Below are 20763 nucleotides of genomic sequence, written 5' to 3' on the forward strand. Positions count from 1 at the left end.
GAAGTTATTTTATTATTTTTATTAAACTCGAATCAACTTCAATTATATTTACTTATAATCAACTAGTAAAAAAAACAAAGATCCATCGAACAGACGATATATTAGATAACGTATCTTCATCCATAAATCTATTCATTAAAAGAAAGCGTAAAGTTCAACAGCGATAAAAGTGAAACGCAAATTTCTAAATGAGTGAGAATCGCTGAAAACGGAAAAACATGAAAACACGATGGCACGAGGTTCGATTTGAAACAATCAGGTCGTCACAAGTTCGAACGAACTATACCAGCTGCAAAAAACAGACAATCGATCAATCACACGCGAAACCGAGTACACGCACACACACTTACGATAGGAGTTTATATGTTCGTATATCGAGCTTCAAAAGTCGAACACAAAAGGCAACAGATACTAAGTTTGTCAAACGAAGGATATTTACAACGACAACAATGAGGACGATTCCTAATTTGTGTACAAAGTAAAGTTCGAATTTGTTTTCGTACAAACTTGACGTCTAATCAATAATGTATTATATATGTTATACATTATATTTAATAAAAATTATATTAGAAGAAATACAGAATTTTAAAATATTTATTTATAAAATACTCAAATTTTTTATTTTTCATAAAAAAAAAGTCAAGATTAGAAATTTTGAATATTTTGCTCAGTTTTCGTAAAGATTAATTTGAAAAACAGAATTAAATATTGAAACGAGAATGAAGAAACGAAAATAATTTAGAGGAGAAAATTCATTGAAAGCAAATAATCGTCGAAGAAAGTAATGCGATCGAAAATAATATATCGCTTATTTCGTTGCGCGCCAAAATAAATTTTACCATAACAATCTATATTATCATGCCTATCCAATCAAATTGAGTTTTCATATAATTTATTTGCACAATTCCGTAATTCCTGGCCGTGATTTGCTACACATCCTAACCACACAAATCCTCTGTACACCATTTCTATCTGTTCCATTCCATATTTGTCCGGCAGTGCAATAGACCGTAGCAGTCGGAACAGAATACGTAGTACCAACACCGTTGCACAAATGTTTGCGCCACGGTACCACCGAGTACCAGTGAATATTACAACGGCCACGAGAGAATAATTCAACGTGAGCGGAATTACACTATACATAGAGAATTTGTCGGTATTCGCGGTGCCACGTGCTAAGAAGCCATCTTTATATCTAAAATCTGCCGCTTATCATTTCTCGATTCTTCGAAACGATAGAAAACATACGATAATAGTAATAATGTAATCTTAATAGAATCTTATTAGAATAATGTGAAATATTGATGAAATAAACACGTTAAACATAACCTAATTCGCTATCAAGTTTTAACTATCGAAACTATCGAAAGAATTTTTTCTAATATCCGTAATAAATACGATGTAAGCCTCTGCTAGATATAATATATTCTTGTATCGAATTGCTTTGTTCTATGCTTTGACAACATTGAAAAAAAGAAAGATAAAGGAAAGACATGGAAAAGACGGAACACGAAACGATCGTGTGACAAATGAAAAAAAATCTTACCTTAAATATGTGCTCGCTGCTACAGTCGAACATAGGGGTGCTCATGACGGCAGTCGACATGTTCTTTCGATTTCGCACAAAAACACACTGGAGCTAGTTTTAATGTAGTTGCGATCCGGCTGTGGCTAAGCCTTGTTTTTCTTTTCCCTCTTCTTCAGAGCAGAACAGCGTACGTGATAATCGTGAAAAAACCGTGGTAATATGTATACCAACTTCGATAACACAAAAACTGCCACTCCGACGATACGCTCTTGTAGATTTACATTGGAAGCACACCCGTTTCAATTCTCTCAAGCGTACGAGGAGATCAACAAGGACGCGAATCAGATTCGCGAAATCAACCAATTCAAACGATCAAATAAACGAAATATATCTCCTCTCGCGTCGAACAAGCACGCCGCTCTCTTGCCTTCGAGCCTCTTCGATGCTCAGCTTGTCACGTGTAGAGATCACCGTGAAAACGAAAGACGATTACGTATATGTGTATATGTATATACCGATGACAGAGAGAGTACGTGCGAGAGAAACTTGGCACTTTTTCGGATCGAAGAATCTTTGCCGCGGATCCCGTGGAGGGGGAAACTTGAAAGCTCCCGTCGACTCTTTCTTTTCCTTCTCAAAGAGATGTAGCTCGCAGGGCCTCCGAATGCGAACTGAGGATCCGTGTGACCGTGCGACAGCCGTGAGACTCGAAAGGCGGCACCGCGAGTTCCGCCAATCAGATTGCGCGTCACTACCAACTCATCCCCACTGCGCGTGGAGATTTGGCAACTGCGCCGACTTCTCAAGCCAATCGTATAAAACATCTCTCCCTCGTTCTGCCGGTACCAGCAACCCTTGGTCCACACATTTTCGAATGGCTTTCATCCCTTTTCACCCTCTTCTTTTTTATTGGCGGAAATTTGGCAGTTTCGAAATAGCCAATAACCGAATTCCTATTAGTCAATAACTATTTTTAAAATGATCTCTATAATCAAAATATTTGTCAAGTGTTTGTCAAGTTCTTTCAAAAACATTGTTTCAATCAAATCAACGATATCTAAAAAATACGAACAATTACATATACTATGTATAAATATGTATCTGATATGATATCTTTATAACAATATTGATTATTTGGAATAAAAAATCTTTGGAAATGTGTTTTAAATTTTGTTTTATTTTTAAATGATTTTTCATTAATTTACTTTATCATGTAGGTATAAGATTTGTTGTTTAAAAATATTTTTAAGAACATATTATGCTGTTATTAGCATATGTACTTATCTCGTAATTAAAAATAAAGATATTGGCGTTTAATTTTACACACATTTCAAGATTGAAAATGAATGAAAAATATATAATTATTTGTGAATTTGATTAAATTATATATTTTATAAATTATAACGATAGAATATTTTTACTTTTAATAAAAGTAACAAATTAAACTAAAATAAAAATATTTTTTAATAAAATTATTTATTTCTTTATAATTATAATATAAAATGTAAATCTAATTTCCTATAAATAGTATTTACAATTTAAATTCATTTTTCACATGATGTATTAAACGAATTTTTCTTTAATTTATATTAATACAATTTAAATTAAAATTGTTTGAATTCAATAAAAAAAATTTTGTATCGTTGAAAATTTAAGTTAGATTATAATTTAAGCAAGATAATTTAATAAAAATGTTCAATGTGTATTAAATATAGCGAAAAGATAACCGAACATTACGTGGACGTTCTAAAAAGACGATGTAACTATTTCACTTGCGGTATTCAATGCAGTGTGATCGGATAGCTCGAATGTAGTCGCGCGATAGAATACTGAGAAGAGTCGCATGAATGAAATTGAGCTTCTATTCATGCACGATGTAAGTCGTAGATTGTAAATAACCACTGTCCACGTATTGTTAGCATTCGATAATATACCGATCTTGATGTGTCGTAACAATGCTATATGCCGATTCATGCTAATAAAAAATTCGTAAAATTCAGACAAGCAGCTCGTGCAAAGAATTTTTTTTTATATAGATAATGCATATATTTATATTATAAATTTTCAAAAGATAATTTCATTGAAAAAAAATAAAATATTACATCAATTTGTAATTATAAAAGATGAGTTCATCTTTATTAATCATAAACACTGTAAATTAGAATAACAACTCAATGTTTTTTAAATTTTAATAGATAATCATAACGTTGAATAATATAACATGTAAAATAGGATTTATCATCGAATAATGAGAATTTACAAGAAATATTTAAAATAATTATAATTTTTTTCTTTTTAACAATAGACAATTGATTTTTAGAAACAAAAAATATAAAATTAAAACATAATGATTCCATCATTTCAAATTTTTTTTCAATATCGTCAATTTTTTAAAATTCTGAAAAATATTTGAGACTAGTTATTTATTGCTATTTATTATCATATGTTGACTTTGTTTCTTCTATTTACTGTTCGTATCGTTGCGTTATCTACATAAAATACTAATCCTAATAAAAATTTCACTATCACTAAGGATGAAATGTTAAGTACTTATTACATGATGAAAACAACTTTGAAAAGTATGAATAAAAACAAAAATGATATTAATCTTATAATGATTTTTTTTTAAATAGATTTTATTATATAATATTCCAATAACAAAAAGAAAAAAAGGAAGAAAATGCTACGAAATATTTACAAACTAAAAAAAAAATTAACAATAACATATACATTTTTTATTTATTTCACGAATCAAAAAAAAAAGAAATACCGTACCTATAAAATCGAAAAATTAATCTCGTATATTCCTTTCATTCCCAAGCAATATAACGCAACGATATGATTTACAATCGAAATAGAGATTTTAATTCGTTCATAGGACATGTATTTATTGGTATATTTCACAAAGAGCCCGCATGTCCAGACTGATATCTATATGTTACTTAGACCACCATAACGAAAACTGACTCCCATTAGTTGTTATATATATAGCTTCATGAGAATCTGTTTGGGGTTGAAAACATTAACCCTCTTTCTCCCTATTACAATTCTATCGCGAAGAGACCCTCATCGGCCCGTATGTCACGAGGAATACTGTGACACCCTCTAATTAAACAAGGCCTGACTTCCAGACTAGTCTCAAACTATGATTATTGCACGACGATCATAATCGGATGAAAAGATACGGGTATTTTTATTATTAGTGATGAAATGGTGAAACCAATCGTATCAATTCGATTTTTAGTGAATTAACGCGAATGTTATGATTTTGTTTTATAAAATGATATAGGTTAGATATATATAACTATCAATATATATAAATCAAATATATATCAGATTTGATATTTGATATCGTGTCATATTTACTTAAAAACGTTTTGAATAGTTTGAAATCAATATATAATATTATATATCGAAACGAATAATGTATAAATTCTAACGTTTTAATTATTGATATGATTTCTTTTTAAATTTATCAAATATATATTTTTTGAAAAGATATAAATTTGGAGAAATTTATTTATAATTTATTGTAATAATGAGCAACAAAAATAAAACATTTTAAATAGTTTTTCATTTAAAAGATTTTCATTTAAAAATAAATCCTTTATCTTTATTTAAATCCAACCTTTTTTTATTTGAATCTTCTTAAAATTAGTTCACTTTGCTTTCCTTACTTTCCTTGAACGACCTCACTTCCGGCTTTTTCTTTATAAAATGTCACATCCTTCTACGATTGATACGTTGGCGTTATAGTTGCGAATAATTTTGCAAAAATTGGTTTACTTTGTTCCTGAATAATGTTCTTGAATGTCAATCCAAAGATACGATAATCTATTATTATAAACATTGTTGTTTTATACAAATATTTATAACATAAGTTATTTAACAAATAATTATTTAAAATAAAAATCAATAATATTACATCCCATTACACTGATTTTATTTTAATTGTAAAATAATTTTCTCTTTTGCCACAATGATTTTCTACCTCTGTATTTTAATATTACATAATTTTATAAAATATTTAATTTTGAAAAATTAAAAACATTAATAATTATATACATATTCAGCAATTTATGACACGAATAAAATTAATGAGATATGAACGAGAAAATTATATAGATTATATCTCGTGTTTTAACACATAACAAAGATTAGACTCATATTATATATATTACGTAACATATCATAAATACGATGTATTTTAAAGATGAAATTTATGATTATTACTATAATATTCACATTCTGCTAAAATTTAAAATAATTTTTTTCTATTTCTTACAAAGGATACGAATTTATTAAAACTTCTAAGTCGGTTTGAAAGACTAAAAAAAAAAAAAATAGATACTAATTTTAATATATATATCGATCGTTTAATTTTAAAATGTATATCATGCAAATAGATTGTACAAAATATTTCGAGAAATGTGGGGCAAATGATTTACGTTTACATTGTTGATAAACAGTTCTGGATTCGCCTTTTGGATTTTCGTTTCTCAGTCGATGTTTTGACGACACAGCAGAAGCATAAAAACGAGTAGAAACGAGTTGTAGCGTGACGTCACGCTGCTCAGCGTGTGACATTTTCAGCATGGCATTTTCTTATTAGCCGGCACACTCTCATCTCAACCATCCTTCTCCTCTCTTCTCAGTCAGGTCTGCTCTTTTCTAAAAGGGAGAAGCAAATCTTTCAATGCGTTGAACTACTCGCTCTTAAGGCCACGTTTTCAATATATATATTTGAAATATATATTTTTAAATAATAAAATTATGAAATATTTCGTTTCTGTTGCTGTTTCTATTATATTTTTTATATAGATTAAAAAAGGTGAAATTATTTCTCCGGCAAACGAGGTTAGAAACAAAAGTTTTTTTTTCACGTCATCGTGGATGGAAAAAATGCATACTTTTTTAACCGGTGTAACGGTATTCGTATCCTCGACGTACGCGATTTGTCCCCGAGTTGTTCACCGTTCACTGAAAAGACGAAGGACTCGGGCCTGATGAAAGAAAGGGCAACCGACCCCGTGTGCACCAGGCTTCTGTTTACCACGTGTACACCCGTGTGTCTTTCCTCGTGCACTCCAATAATAATGCTTATATACACGTATGAACGTATGTACATCTGCTGGACACTTGGCTAACTTTTCCTTTTCTTTCCTGCCTCTCTTTTGTTACCGTATCCTGTCTTTAATCGCGGTAACGAGACGTCTCTCTTCCTCTCCTCCTCTTCCTCGCTCTCTCACCATCGGCCGACACGTCTTCACGAACACTTTCGAAACTTTCCACCATGGATTTTTGTTCCAGTTGCTCGTTCCTTGCTTCCGCGCATCAAACACTTTTATTTACACTGGTTCAACCACTCGAGAAAATTGTCTGTCTCTTTTCATGCAAATTTCACATCTATTCGTACAGATATCCTCGAGTTTGCGAACAAACGCATTCATCTAAATGGTGGATGGTGTACCATTAGTCCAGTTAAATAGAAATTGCTGGTTGATTAGATCTTCGATCGATATATTTTATCGTTTATTTATAGCATCTTGTTTTTAATTAAAATAAAAAAAAGGAAAGAAAAAAATATCGAGTAAATAAAATTTTTTCAATATCTTCAAAACATAGTAATCTCATAAACTACACAGCTGATATTTTTTTTTCGATTCATCTTAATCTATTAGATAACGAATCTCTCGATATTTCGTCAATTTATCGTATACGCCCTTTTCCACACTGTAATATAATAAATTCTATCTGGACCGAAGATCCAGCGAGATTTTATTTATTATTACCCGATCTTGTCATCCCGCCTCCGGCATTGTTTACAAAAGAAGGAAGGAAGGAACGAGTTATCTGAGAAGATAGAATGAAATGTTGTTGAAATTCGCGATAGAAGGCGGAAAAAGAAAGAAGAAGAAAATGTGAGGGGAAAGAAGATGAAGGCATAGGCAGCGCGTATCACGAAGATCGGAATCGATAGAAATCGTTGGTGGAGATCGTTCCAGGAATCGTTAAAGGCCAAGGCAGCGTCTATACAGTCAACCAAGTAGCCGTGCAACGATACGGGTAAATGCATGGTTGGCAAACCGGACGAAGCGGAGAGGCAGCTCGCGTAACGCAACCGCACGGTAGCCCTCTCGTGCGAAAAACTTGTTGTCCGCTCGCCTTCTTTACCACCGATGCGAAAACTGACCCCTCGAAATCACGACTACCTACTATACCATAAAATTCCATTTATCGGAACGAAATTTTCGTCGATGCTTGATTATGTGAATTCCATAGCCCGCCATTTATTATTTAAACAAACGCTTTCGTTATATGAATTTACGCTGTGAACGAAAAAATTAATTAATCCATAAGATCAATCGATCTCCAGTTTATTGTTCGTAATATCTCGAACAATTTTTTGATAAAACTTAGATTATAAAAATTTAATTCACGAATATCAAAAAAGGAATCTTATCTCTATGATTTGGTCTATTCCAATGGATAATTTTCTATAAAACACGTAAATTTTTCAAAATTCTGAAATTGAATTACTAGAAAATTATAATGGACCACGAATATATGTATAATGAGTCAAGCTTCACGGTACTATCGCATGATGCACGATTTCGTTGAAATGTTTCGACGCGAGGCAAAGACGTGGTTCTGTGTTACCGCGTTATAGCACTTAGATACATGCTGTTGTAGATGTACCGATTGCTTCTGATCCTTATCGGCAATGAGGCTTGAAAGATGAAAGGAGAAGTAGGTTTACGATACTGTGTCGAAGAATTGTATGCATTGAAATCTATGGATGGATCCTTGAGCTAATTGCATCTTGTTTTTTTCATTGTTATCTCATTACATCGTTAATCACAAGGGATGGATATACGGATGGTATTAATATATTATCTAGATACAAATAAAGATAAAGTTTTATTTCTGTTACACCGGCGCGCCACGCCGCGGCGCTCCATGTCGTTCTATCTTTGTCTCTTTTTATCTAACGCAAACTTCGATTGCTTATTTATGTATATCAATCTTTGTCTTCGTATTAAATCTCTAGAATCTATCCTTCGAAGATATCCCAAGAATAAATTAATATTTCTTTTGTATAAAAATTCGAGAAGGCACATATTTTCTAGACATATATATTTGAATATAAATCTTATAAGTTATTTTATTAATATAAAAAATTAAAAAATTATTAAATTTTATTTTACAAATTTTTTAAAAATTCCATATTTTATAATTAAACCTTTTCTATTCACTTTACAGGAAATTTATGTATGATATTCCCTATAAATTATACATTAAACGATTCAAATCTCTTTCCTGTCATTGGATCGTAAATTATGCTGTGTCAAATAAAATTTTTTTTTACACATCATCAACTTAATTACTCTATAAGCAATTTTGTAGTCCAATTAATGGCCGCGGCAAACATGTGTGTTCACTTATTACAAAGAATCACTTTCTCATTCTGTCGCATTTTTAACTTCTGGCGCCACGTCGATTTCAACTTTCACGTGTCACGTTAATTTCAAGTATAAGTGATAAATTTCTGTTACGTAAGATTTTATAACTTTCTTTTAATCAAAAAAACATTGTACTATATTAATCAATTTTTGTGTAAAAAGAAAATGACAAAAATCTATCGTCTCGTAATTTATATAGTAGTACATAAATCATTCTTTTTATACATTTAATATTAAATGGTAATAGTAGTAGAAATAATAATATATTATTATAATAGTTATATTTAGTTTACAGTTATTAAGTAATTAAATCTGTAATTAACTCTATCATATAATTTTTTATTTTTCACGATTTTTACGTTTCGTAAGTTTATAAATATAGTGAATGAAAAATTTTATTTCATGATATTCGCAACAAAAAACCTTTTACCAAAATGTTTTAATTAAATTGATCATTAATTAAATCTTGCCAATCGTTCGACCTCATACTTATTTTATAATTTAATATTGATAAATATGGTAAATATCCAATACCTGTTTTCCAATAATCTTGCTTCTGCTGAACCTGCTTCTGCATAATGTTTAATTAATAAATTTGAACGATATTTTTTAATTAACCAAAGTAATGTATTCGTATATATAATGAAAGAAATTTATACGAACAGTAAAATAAATTATTGCATATGTTATTTATTTTTTCGAATATTTTGCTTTGTAACGCAATTATACGAATAGACAAAATTTCATTTTGATTCTATAAATGTACAAAATAAGAATAAAGAGTGTTAAATAATTTTCAATCGTTAATAATTAAAATATACATTAATATCTCTGAAAAATAAAAGATAACATGTAATAACATTTGAAAAATATTAAATTTTTCCAATTTTTAGTTTTTATATTTTATAACGTTTTTATAGATAAAGTTATATATATTTAGATAGATGGTTACATGTGTAATGAAAATTATGATAGTTTTCTGACCCTATTGATAATGGTCAACGATTCTTGTTCGTTAACTTATTATGTCATAAAATTTTGTCTGTGTGATATCACTAATCGGATTACTTACGATAATTGTGCCCTTTTGAGAAAGCATTTCTATATTATAAATAATTTATTTTATTAAAGGAATACAGGAATAAATTCATAATTTTTCTCAGCACAATTCCATCACACTCATAAAATAAATTATTAAAGATTATCAGGTTCTTAAACAATTTTAAAAATTATAAAATATTTTTCAAATATGAACTTACTTCTTATGTAAAAGTATAAATTTAGATTAATATGATATGAAAAATAAGAATTGATAAATAAAATATTGAAATAAAAAATAAATTATAATTGTAAGTATATTTTCTTGGAAAATATGACAGATTCTGGTACTCACTTTCTCATTTTCCGAACGTTTATCACAGAAAACTGGAATTTAAAAATAGTCATCTTATCATGCTCTATCGTTGGTTCAGTTTACTTTAAAATTTCTTAATGCTCTGGAAAAAAATATATATATTTGTTAGCTATATCCATAAAGTTACTCAAATATTCAAGCTGCAAGATATATGAATTTATCGTTTTATAAAGATAAAATAAGATATAAAATATTCTGGAATAAAAGAAATTTATATTTTCTTTTTATGCTACAGATTAAATTAAATAAGATCGTAATAAAAATCAGTGGGAAGTTTTAAGCAGGGATCGAACGGTATCCAAATTGACAAAATGATGGGTTAACGCGAGAAATAAAATCGAGAAGGAGCAAGAGTAACATAATAGAGGTCTTAAGATCGTGCTCTCACCGTGTATAGAACCGCGTGTACATATATACGGTGGATAAATGGAGGCAAAACTATCCAGACGAGTGACTTTCACCCGATTGACTTTCCCTTTCTCGACTCGATATACTCGCCTCTGTAATTCGACGTATCAGTCTGCCGCCTCCGAGATCGGAATCGTTTAGCGTCCACATCCGTTCCCGATCGATTCCACCTTCGTTCATTTTGTTCTACAAAGATAACACGACATGCGAGAAATCGTATGCAAGTATTGTGAGTAAGTATCTACTTACTCGTGAAATCGATGTTCAGACATGTTTTGTGTGCCTTTCGATAAATAACGTTGGATCGAAAGGAGGACGTGAGAAACGAGTCGAGAAGATGATTTTCGTTCGGTTTGTTATCACGTGAAAATCGTTTCTATCCTAAGTGAGAAAATTTGATCGTTGGATAACTTAATTCGTATATCTGTATAGAAAATGAGAAAAAAAAAATGTGAAAAGAGTTCGTTTCTTTTAAACGATTATTATTAAAGAGCGACGAGGAAATAAAATGTTCCACGATATTCCTTCGAACGTGTTAAATTGTTTAACGATCGATACCTTGTTTCACGTGAAATACGCCGGTGGTGGTTTTGCCCTTGGTAGCAAAATCGATTTCACCTAGATCGAATCGACCACTGACGTCAATCTACGTTGATGCTCAAGACTCATGCATGCATTATGCTTTTGCATCATCCGAATACGTGATCATAAGCTCGTACCAATTCTTCTTATCTAATTCATGCTTTTGCGTCAAATCGCATTTTTTTCTCCTTTTCTCGTTTCTATAAACATGCCCATTAAATGCTTCGACTAAATGGAATGAGATATATAGATCATTCGAATGTGAAATGAAAAAATTGAGATATGGAGATTATACATTTGCGACCGAAATAGCAATGAGCAAAATAATCTGATCATCGTCCGGAATAATAAATTGATATTAATATAATTTTATTGATATTATAATTATTATTGATACTATAATTTTAGATAGACATTATGGACAGAAGTCGTATGAAAAATTTTAGATCATATTCTATAAGTAAATACATGTCGTTCTAAAAACAGTTGTTTGAGTTGCAAAGAATCACTGCTATTGTATTGGATACTTGGATACTTATTGAATTTTCAATATTTGAAAGATTATTATTATTAAAAAATAAAAATCATCTTTTCAAAAAGATTAAAAAATAAAATCTTATCCTTGACATAAACTATATGTTGTAGATTATTCGCGCATTACTTAATAAAGTAACAATAAATTTATTACTTTACAATATACAAATACGAAAATTTTTTAAATAAATTAATTTTCTGAAAAAAAATTATAAATTTCGATTCCGATTTCGTTGATTTCATTTTAAACAATTTTAATAAACAATTATATCATCCGATATAATCGCAAACGATAAAAATTTATGATCAATCTTGAGATGAAATTTTGCGAAAAGATTAAAATTAATGATCATTTTCACAGAAAATTGTTCTTCGATACAAATATCGATTTTTACAAAGTTTGTTGTTGTTACGTTTCGATATTGAATCGTTTTTATTATCGGCCATTATTACGATGCTAATACTTAGCAAATAGAGATTAAAAATAAACTTCGAGGAATAGGAACGGAAGGAAAGAAACGAGTTGGCTAAATATTTATGTTTATAGCTTGCCGATAGTCGTTACAATACAAAAATAGAAAGGAACTATACACGGAAACGATCGTATCTGTTTTTTAAACGTTATCGTTTCGGTACAGAAATTTTTCGAATTATTTCGAACAAAATTGATTAATTATTTCAATTTGTAAACGTTTCTTGACGATAAGAAAAATGCAAAGGAATCAATTCAATTTTAAAATAATTCTTTCAGAAAGATAATGTACCAATTGATAAGACTTTTACCGAAGTGAGTCGAAAATCATTTCAAGGTCAACAGGTCGATAAATTCGTGTTGACATCAACTACAACGCTGTCAAGTTAAAAATATATGATACCACTTATACAAATATCGATGATCTTGAAATTTCTTAAAACAATTTAAAGCAAATGAGCTTGAGAAAAATACTTTTCCTTTATCATATTTAACTCATTGAACAACGTATATGATATTCTTTTTTCTAAGATTTTTATTAAAAATAGAATAAAAATATTTAAACGTTCTGCTTTTCGTAACTTCCATTCCATACGATATTTTAAAATAAATAATTTTTTTTATTTATATCGTAAAAATTTAATAGAAATGACTCAAATATAATTATAATTACATTAATATTTTGAAATTTAAGTCATAACCACAAGTCACTATGTGTTACACAACGATAAGAATTTGATAATAAAATTTTACAAGAACATTTTGCTGAATACAAATCTTCCGATAACATTCTCCTGAAATGATTAATCATTATTAAAATACTGTATCAAAGTTCTTAATAAATTACTAATAATGGATACAAAAAAAAAATTTAGAAAAATTAATCGTTCAAACTTACACTTTAAAATTAAAACGTTTTATTAACGATATTAATAATTCAACTAGTAAGTTTGATAAAAATAATTATAATTGCATTATATATATATGTAAAAAGTACTCGATGACTCGATTCAATGAAAAATCAATCGATCTGTCATCAATCTACGTAACGATAAGAATAAAGCTATGAATCTTTTTCATATTTTATACGTATAACGAGCGTTGGTATTTTGACGTAAACCTGTATTACTCAAATACAGTTATATTATAATTAAAGAAATATCTTTTTTCGTTTTTTTTCACTATCGTCACGAAACTCTGCGGTCTTCCATGAAATTTTCCACGGATATTTTTCATATTGACGACACTTATCATTGTAAGTCTATCTCTATAATATTAAACTTCGTTTACAATGACATATATACGTATATCATGCGCGATAAATTGTCTTACGTAGCATGAATTTTAAATAATGGTATCATGCTAGATTGGAAAGTGAAAAAATATATTTACGTATGAAGTTGATGAAAAATAAACAATAATAATAATAATAAAAAATCGAATATTTTCAAATGATAAAAAATTATAAATAAAATTTTTATCAATATTGCGATATATCAGATTATTTTATTATGTTACATCATATTAATTTACAATTACATATCAATAATTGCATATCCTCGACACGATATTTTTAAAAAAAAACATAGATATATAGATATTTCTTAATTGATTTAAAAGTGCTCTTGAAATGAAAGAGAAAATTTCTTATTTATTTTGCACTCATTATCACTCTTAGATAATAAACTAATAAAAAAAATTATAAACATAATATCATTGATATTTTTATGAGATCAATAGGATACAATAAAATATCATTCGCACTGACAGAAATAATTCAAAGTAACGACCATTCAATTGAACATATGACACGTTTCGTTTCTTTATATTCTCTGCTACGATTAATAGATAGATCCTCTAGTCACAAATCACTCTTTGCGATTTTAAAATCGTGCAACTTTCCGATAAATCGTATCCTTGAACATATACATAAATTTATGAGAAATTAGCGAATGGAATAAAATAAATTTAACGATTCTTGCAATTCTTATTTCTTTTTCTGGAATGATATCAATCCGTTCTAAATTAAATTCCCAGAGATATCTGCCTGATTGATTATGCGTATATATTTAAACAATAACTTACAAGCGCGATATATTTTTTTATACATGTATATAAATAATTCTTATATTACGACGATAAAATAATATCAACGATAAAATAACGATATTTAATAATTTGGAAATAAGATTAAAAGAGATAAAAATAAAAAGTTATCTAATAGTTGGAGTAATAGAGAGGCAAAAATTATTATTTGGAGAAATTGTTATGAGAATTTTGAAGGGATAAATTTTGAAGATTTTAAGAATTTAAAATATGCGACGTATCGAGAAACTTTTAAATTAAATAACGAGAAATATATAATAAAAAAATAAATAGGAAATTTTTTAACTTTACATACCGGCACGTTCAAATTTGTACTTTCTGTTATTTTCTATCGTTACAACAAAAATATACGTTATCTATCTAATAATAAGAAGATAAGAAACTTTTCAATAAGAATACATACGTTCCTATCATTCTTCAATTCAGGAAAGAATTTTATTATCGCAATGTAATTTTCCCTTCACGTTTCTAGCGGTGTGAATTACCGATGGTTCCACTGAGAAAATATAAATGCACGGCATAAACTTCCTGTAAATCACGATGATTTCTTTGAGAAAATGCAAAGGGAACCCGAACAATGAGAATTAACCGTGGCTATGAAAATTATACCGCTTACGAACCTCGATGTTAACATCGTCAATCAAGTCGAGTTAATGAAAGTAACGTCACCGATCGAACAAAAGAATTGGAAGCTGGGAATACTTGTTATCGGCTAATGTGTATGAATTAAACGAAATTATTAATATTTTTTCCACTTGCGGTTGGAACGCTTTGAACCCAATGAAAAAAAAAAAGATAAATATCGATGGAAAGATAATAATTTTATGGAAAAGGGAAATAATTTTGAATAAAATAAAAAAATATTTTGAAATTATAATTAATAGGAATCTCGAGTCGATCGTATCGATCCGAATCCAATTCAACAAAATCGACTATAAAATTGGAAAATATTTCTTCGACGAAAAAATAATTGTCAGGGATCGATCAGCCCTATAAATAACGATATATAACGCAGGTAAATTCAATATATGGTTGAAATTTTCTTGAAATAAAAGGATAGAGATGCGTGGATTAAAAGGAGAGAATAGAGAAGCGGCGCAGCTTGCCAGCGGAACGTGTTAATTATTAATACAAAGCATTTAAGCCGAACAGTTATGGCGGCCTATTTTAATCCTGGAGCTCTGTTTTCACCGTTGCTTTTCGGCCACTTCCGCTCCTGAATTAGAAGCGCCAATAAACGGGTGGGCCTATATAGAGGCCTCGTTGTTTGACCAAGTGCACGCCAGCCACCCTCTCTACCCGCTCCACTCCTTTCAAATACCAGGAACGACGCTATGAAAAAAACCGATAATTCCACGTGTTCTGCCTTCGAAAATCGAGATAAACGTTGGAAGAGCAATTAATTAGCGATCTATTTCTCGCCAATCATATTATTCGATATTATTTTTTAATATTATAGACGCGTCTTTTCTAGATATTACAATAGAAATAAGATGTTAGATAAAAAATCGGTTTATCATTTTCTTACATTGTACACGTCATTTTCTTACGTGATGTACGATCATAATTTTTTCTTCGAACCATTCATTACTGACAAACCAGACACAGTGTCGGCGAACCGGAATAAATCTGAATCTTTTTTGTGAAATATATAACTTACATACTATACATATAATATATAAATTAAATCAAACCCTTTATCTATTCTTCGAATAATGAAGCGTTATGTGACCAAGGGAAATGGTTATCTGAATTTTTTTATCCCAGATTAAAACATTATTTCTTCGTGCATACGTTTCTCATCGTTATCGGTTATGTGCAACAACGTGGAACATTTGAGTTTTCAAAAATTTTAGAATCGTGACGTTTCATTTCATTTTCATTAAATTATAACGATAAATCGTTATAAAGTAATCGTAAAATTTTAAGATCCTATAAAGTTTACAATAACAAAATCTGACTCATATTCCATTACTATCTATTATATTATTCACTATATCGATTCCACTTTGAAATTAACGTTATTCCCTTTCGAAACAGAAGAAGAAAAATATAAAAGGAAAAAAAACAAAATATTCGATCATAGAAAGCTTCAACATTGAACTCGTGCTAATCGCGTCATTTTAATGATTCACGTCGAAATAATGATATCTCTCAACGCAAATCGTTCTCCTCGGGTCTTTTTATGATTTCATCAAATCTAGTGAAGAGCTATCACCTAGATCTCGCGTCTTTCATCGCATCATGCGAATTTTATACCCGCGTTTGGCACCTTTGTCGTGACACTATTACGCTATTATGTGTATTAGTTTCTGCTGCGTGCCGCAGAGGTGGATTAAAGGTCTCGCGGATAATGGCAACAACAGGTATTTGTTCTGTTATGAACTCATATCCTTTTGTGTAATTGGAGGCTTATGTGAAATATATTTGTTTTTTTTGTGCAATAGATGAAAAACTTGACACGTTTCGTCGTTCAAATAAAATTTAAGATTTTTATCGGCGGGGAAAGGTATCTTTAAAATTTTTTTTCTTTAAAAAAAAACGATCAACACGCGTGTGTTTCATTCTCGTATAAAATACATCATTATTTTTATTACTCCTGTGTTAAATTCCTATCAGCTTTCGTCATTTTTTCTCATATTTTAATTTCTGTCTCGGATACTTCGGATAAAACTTCGTATAATTCCAAGTATAAACATTCTTTACAAACCAATATTCGAAATCAATAAAAAATATAAAAGAACATAATGACAGTGCATTAGGGTGTAATAAAAATAATGCAATAGGATGAGAACCTCATTGAATAACACGTAAATCTGTCAAAATGTCCGAAAATGTTCGCGTACACGGTAGCACTTAATACTAAATACATCCAAGTACTCACTTAAAGTTGGAAGTGAGAGTACCATATGGAATCCTTGAGGAAGGTTAGGTCCTTTATGCCGGTGACTGTTAAATGTTATGGTTGACGGTGCATGCCAGGCTCGATCCTCTCAGTGATGTCCACTCACGCATGCGTTTCTGGGCATAGACTCTGAACGAGACCATTGTAAAATGAGGGTTTTTGTTCTTACGCGACGCACACGAGAAGGCCCTTCCAATCGACCTCTTTTTTTTTCTCCTTGTCTCTCAGGCTCAGCCCCTCCGTCCTGCCAGATCACCTATCGCTCACTTCTTCTTTTTTTTTTTTTCAAATCGTTTCATCTAACCCCCGTTGCGCGAATCGTCGTTGACAAACGATGCTTTTAACGTTTTCTTCGCCTGCGGTGTCTCTGCTCCCAATACTTTACCGATTATTTCTTTTCATGATATCTATTTATGATAATTCGAACAAGAAACATCGAGAAGCGAGCTTTTCTTTTATCCGATTTTGAAGCGTTCTGAGCATAAGTTTTCCTTTTCCAAGTCCTGTTTTACAAAATAACTAGTGGATTTTACGATAGAGCAGATTTCATCTTGATATATTTTTCAATCAATTTGAAACTAGAAAGATATTTAACGCGGACAAAGTTAACGAGACATCCCGTACACGAAGAAATTAGAAAGATTTTCTATTCTAACTTGGAGCTGGAAATTTTAATCATCCCTAGAAAAAACGAAATACTTTCCATCATAATTATTCGCTGACTCGATTTATTCGCCCGCCATTTCGAAAATGCTCGCCACGGTGAAATTACACGAGTTTAAAGGCTGCGTCGAAACTATACGTCGCATTACGCCACTGGCAGCCAGGCATCGGATTACAATAAAATTATTCATGGCGACTGTATCGGCGTGGCGACACTCTTGAAAGCACCTTTTCGATCGGGGGTCAGAGAATCACCAGCCGGACTTTCGCTGCTTAAAAAGTCAAATACAGTACATATGTCGAATTTGAAGTAGAAAAACAAAACGTCGACCGATATATATACGATTCTATTTATGCACCTCGTAACCGTATTTGGGTTAAAAGAAATGTAGAATAAAGGGGAGAGAAGATACTGATCTCGATGTCGCTACATTCATCAATGAATAAAGAAAAAAAAAAAAATATTCTTTCTCTTCTTCCGACATAATAAATATCATCGAATTTTCACCACACAAACCTATTAGAGCTCCGTTTGATTGTTGATTTCAAGAGAAACTCGAAGATCGTAGAATTAAATACAGATTACAAATTAAATTAACGACTGATATCACTCCATATCATCATGCAACTTACAAACAAAACGTCGTTGCAAACAACAAAGTTACATTAAACGTAATCTCTTATTCGACAAATTAACCATCCTGCTATCATTGATATCGATTTCCTCTCTGATTACGAATCTATCCAAAGAATTTTCACGAAAAGAAAACAACTAGTAGCAGTGAGAACTCGAAGAAGAAGAAGAAGAAGAAGTAATACTGTTAGTATGGTTGAAAGAAAATGTAGAATCGCCCGAGGAAATCTGCTACCGGCAATCGTAAGAAATCACGTTGGTAATTAATACGTTGTGCTCGTAAATTGTAATCCGTTACGTAAGCTTGGTTTCATTAGTCGAAGACATGGCGGCGTGATTGCTCGATGGGAGGAAATTACGGAACAAATATTTGGTTCGTCACGCCTCTCGATACAATTTACGGGAAGAAGATTACGAACGATGTACGAGAAAGGAAATCGCCATCCGTTTTACAGATTGTCCATTGACAAGCATCGGATGCTTTGTTGTAAATTACGCGATAAGATACTTTACTTACCTTTTAGTTTTCCTTCATATTTTTATGAAATCTATTACTTTAATGTTTTTAACATTATAAAATGTATATATTACGTACATATTATCGTTCATACTTGGATCCAGTGTATAGAATAAATAAAATCATTATTACGAAACAAAATTATCCTTTAATGTTTAATTTAAAAAATGGGAGATTCAATCGCTCGAATAATACCATTTTTGTTCTTATATCGTTTGAAACACTTACGAGGATAATAAGAACAAGATATCGGAAAGATTTATGTTTAAAAACGCACAAATACGAATAAATTTTGATCGATCTTCCCGAACAGAAGAAACGAAGAAGAGAATCAGCGAGAATCGACGTTGCCTCGATCGAGTAATTCAATTTCAACGAGAATCGATACGAGTTATTAACGATGGGATCAAGTGTCCTTTTTCAATGTATACTTATTCAGCAAACTAAATCTGATACGAAAGATTAATCCTACGAGATGCAATAATTAATACTTGTATTACGACGTGATGTTCAATCGTATGTAAGTTCAAGTGTAAATCGTTTATTTCAACGTGATCTTTTTGAAAACTCTACTAACGTTATCAACAATTTTTTTCATGTTAAATTTTAGGAAGAGATGTCGAAGATCTAGCCGACAAAGACGATCTTGAACCACTTCACCCGGTAATTTCTCAACTCCTCTAACGAGATCTTTATCGTGAACGTGCCATTATCTCGGTTGCGACTAACGATCATCGTCCGTGAATCGTAACGAGCAAGAAAGCAGCATCCCAACCGTTCATTCTATAATTGATTACTTTTTCAATCCTAATTTTCTCATTCCTCGCGTCTAATGAAAAAGTCAAACGATTTCCGAATTTTTTCTCACTAAATACATTTAATACATCTTTACATCCATCTTTGATGTATCGCATCTCGATGTGCAATAAGTAAGAAGAAAAAAAAGCGTAAATAATTTTTAACTTTAAAAACTTTCGAATTATTGCTTGATCATCAACAGTGGGCGAATTAGAACGAAGCGTATCCTTGCAAGCTTTGTTCTACGTTTAGCTAATGTCCATGTTTAATATGACACGAGGCCAGCGTGAAAAGCTGACCGATCAACAGGACAAATATCTAGCCTAATTGGAGAGACGCGTAAATACGAGTCAGCCACCGCGTCGACCCGTGACCCCATAATGGTCCTTTTTTTCGCGAGCCACATGTGAAAACAGACCTGCTCACCCCCGTACACGTTGCAGCTCCTTCAACGGTCGCTCAGGGTTCGTGGGTAGTGATCGTGGGAAACACGTACTAGCCTTGGAATCTTTTGAAACCCGCCACATCGATCCGTGTCCAAGCCAAATCTCTACCTCGTCTCCTTTTATATCTATCTCTCCTCCTTCGATCGTACGATCGATCTTTCTTATCGATCGTATCCTACGTTTTCCCCTTCCTTCTACTTTTATTCGATTTTTTTTTTTCCTTTTTTTCTTTTCCTCAGACAGAGATGCAAATGTTAAGATGGTTGGTCGGTTGGTCGGTCAATAGTTTTCCA

At 31.0% G+C, this 20763-nt stretch overlaps 1 protein-coding gene and 1 long non-coding RNA gene across 3 annotated transcripts in view; both read right to left on the bottom strand.

Moving 5' to 3' along the window:
• Positions 1 to 2691, bottom strand: part of LOC108004042 (protein TIS11) — a 39333-nt gene extending 36642 nt beyond the window's left edge. For both annotated transcript variants that reach the window (XM_062084149.1, XM_017066689.3), the window contains exon 1: positions 1547 to 2691. In XM_062084149.1, the coding sequence (XP_061940133.1) occupies positions 1547 to 1606 (60 nt within the window). In that variant the 5' untranslated portion in view covers positions 1607 to 2691. The remainder of the gene's footprint in view (positions 1 to 1546) is intronic.
• A 3005-nt stretch (positions 2692 to 5696) lies between these two features.
• Positions 5697 to 10371, bottom strand: LOC114578282 (uncharacterized). The gene is made up of 2 exons (XR_009832495.1): positions 6439 to 10371; positions 5697 to 6199 (listed from the first exon to the last, which is right to left on the bottom strand). It is a non-coding gene; the product is annotated as an uncharacterized LOC114578282 (long non-coding RNA).
• Between the last annotated feature and the right edge of the window lie 10392 nt (positions 10372 to 20763).

The sequence above is a fragment of the Apis cerana genome, linkage group LG13 (assembly GCF_029169275.1).
Source record: "Apis cerana isolate GH-2021 linkage group LG13, AcerK_1.0, whole genome shotgun sequence".
Taxonomy (NCBI): Eukaryota; Metazoa; Arthropoda; class Insecta; order Hymenoptera; family Apidae; genus Apis; species Apis cerana.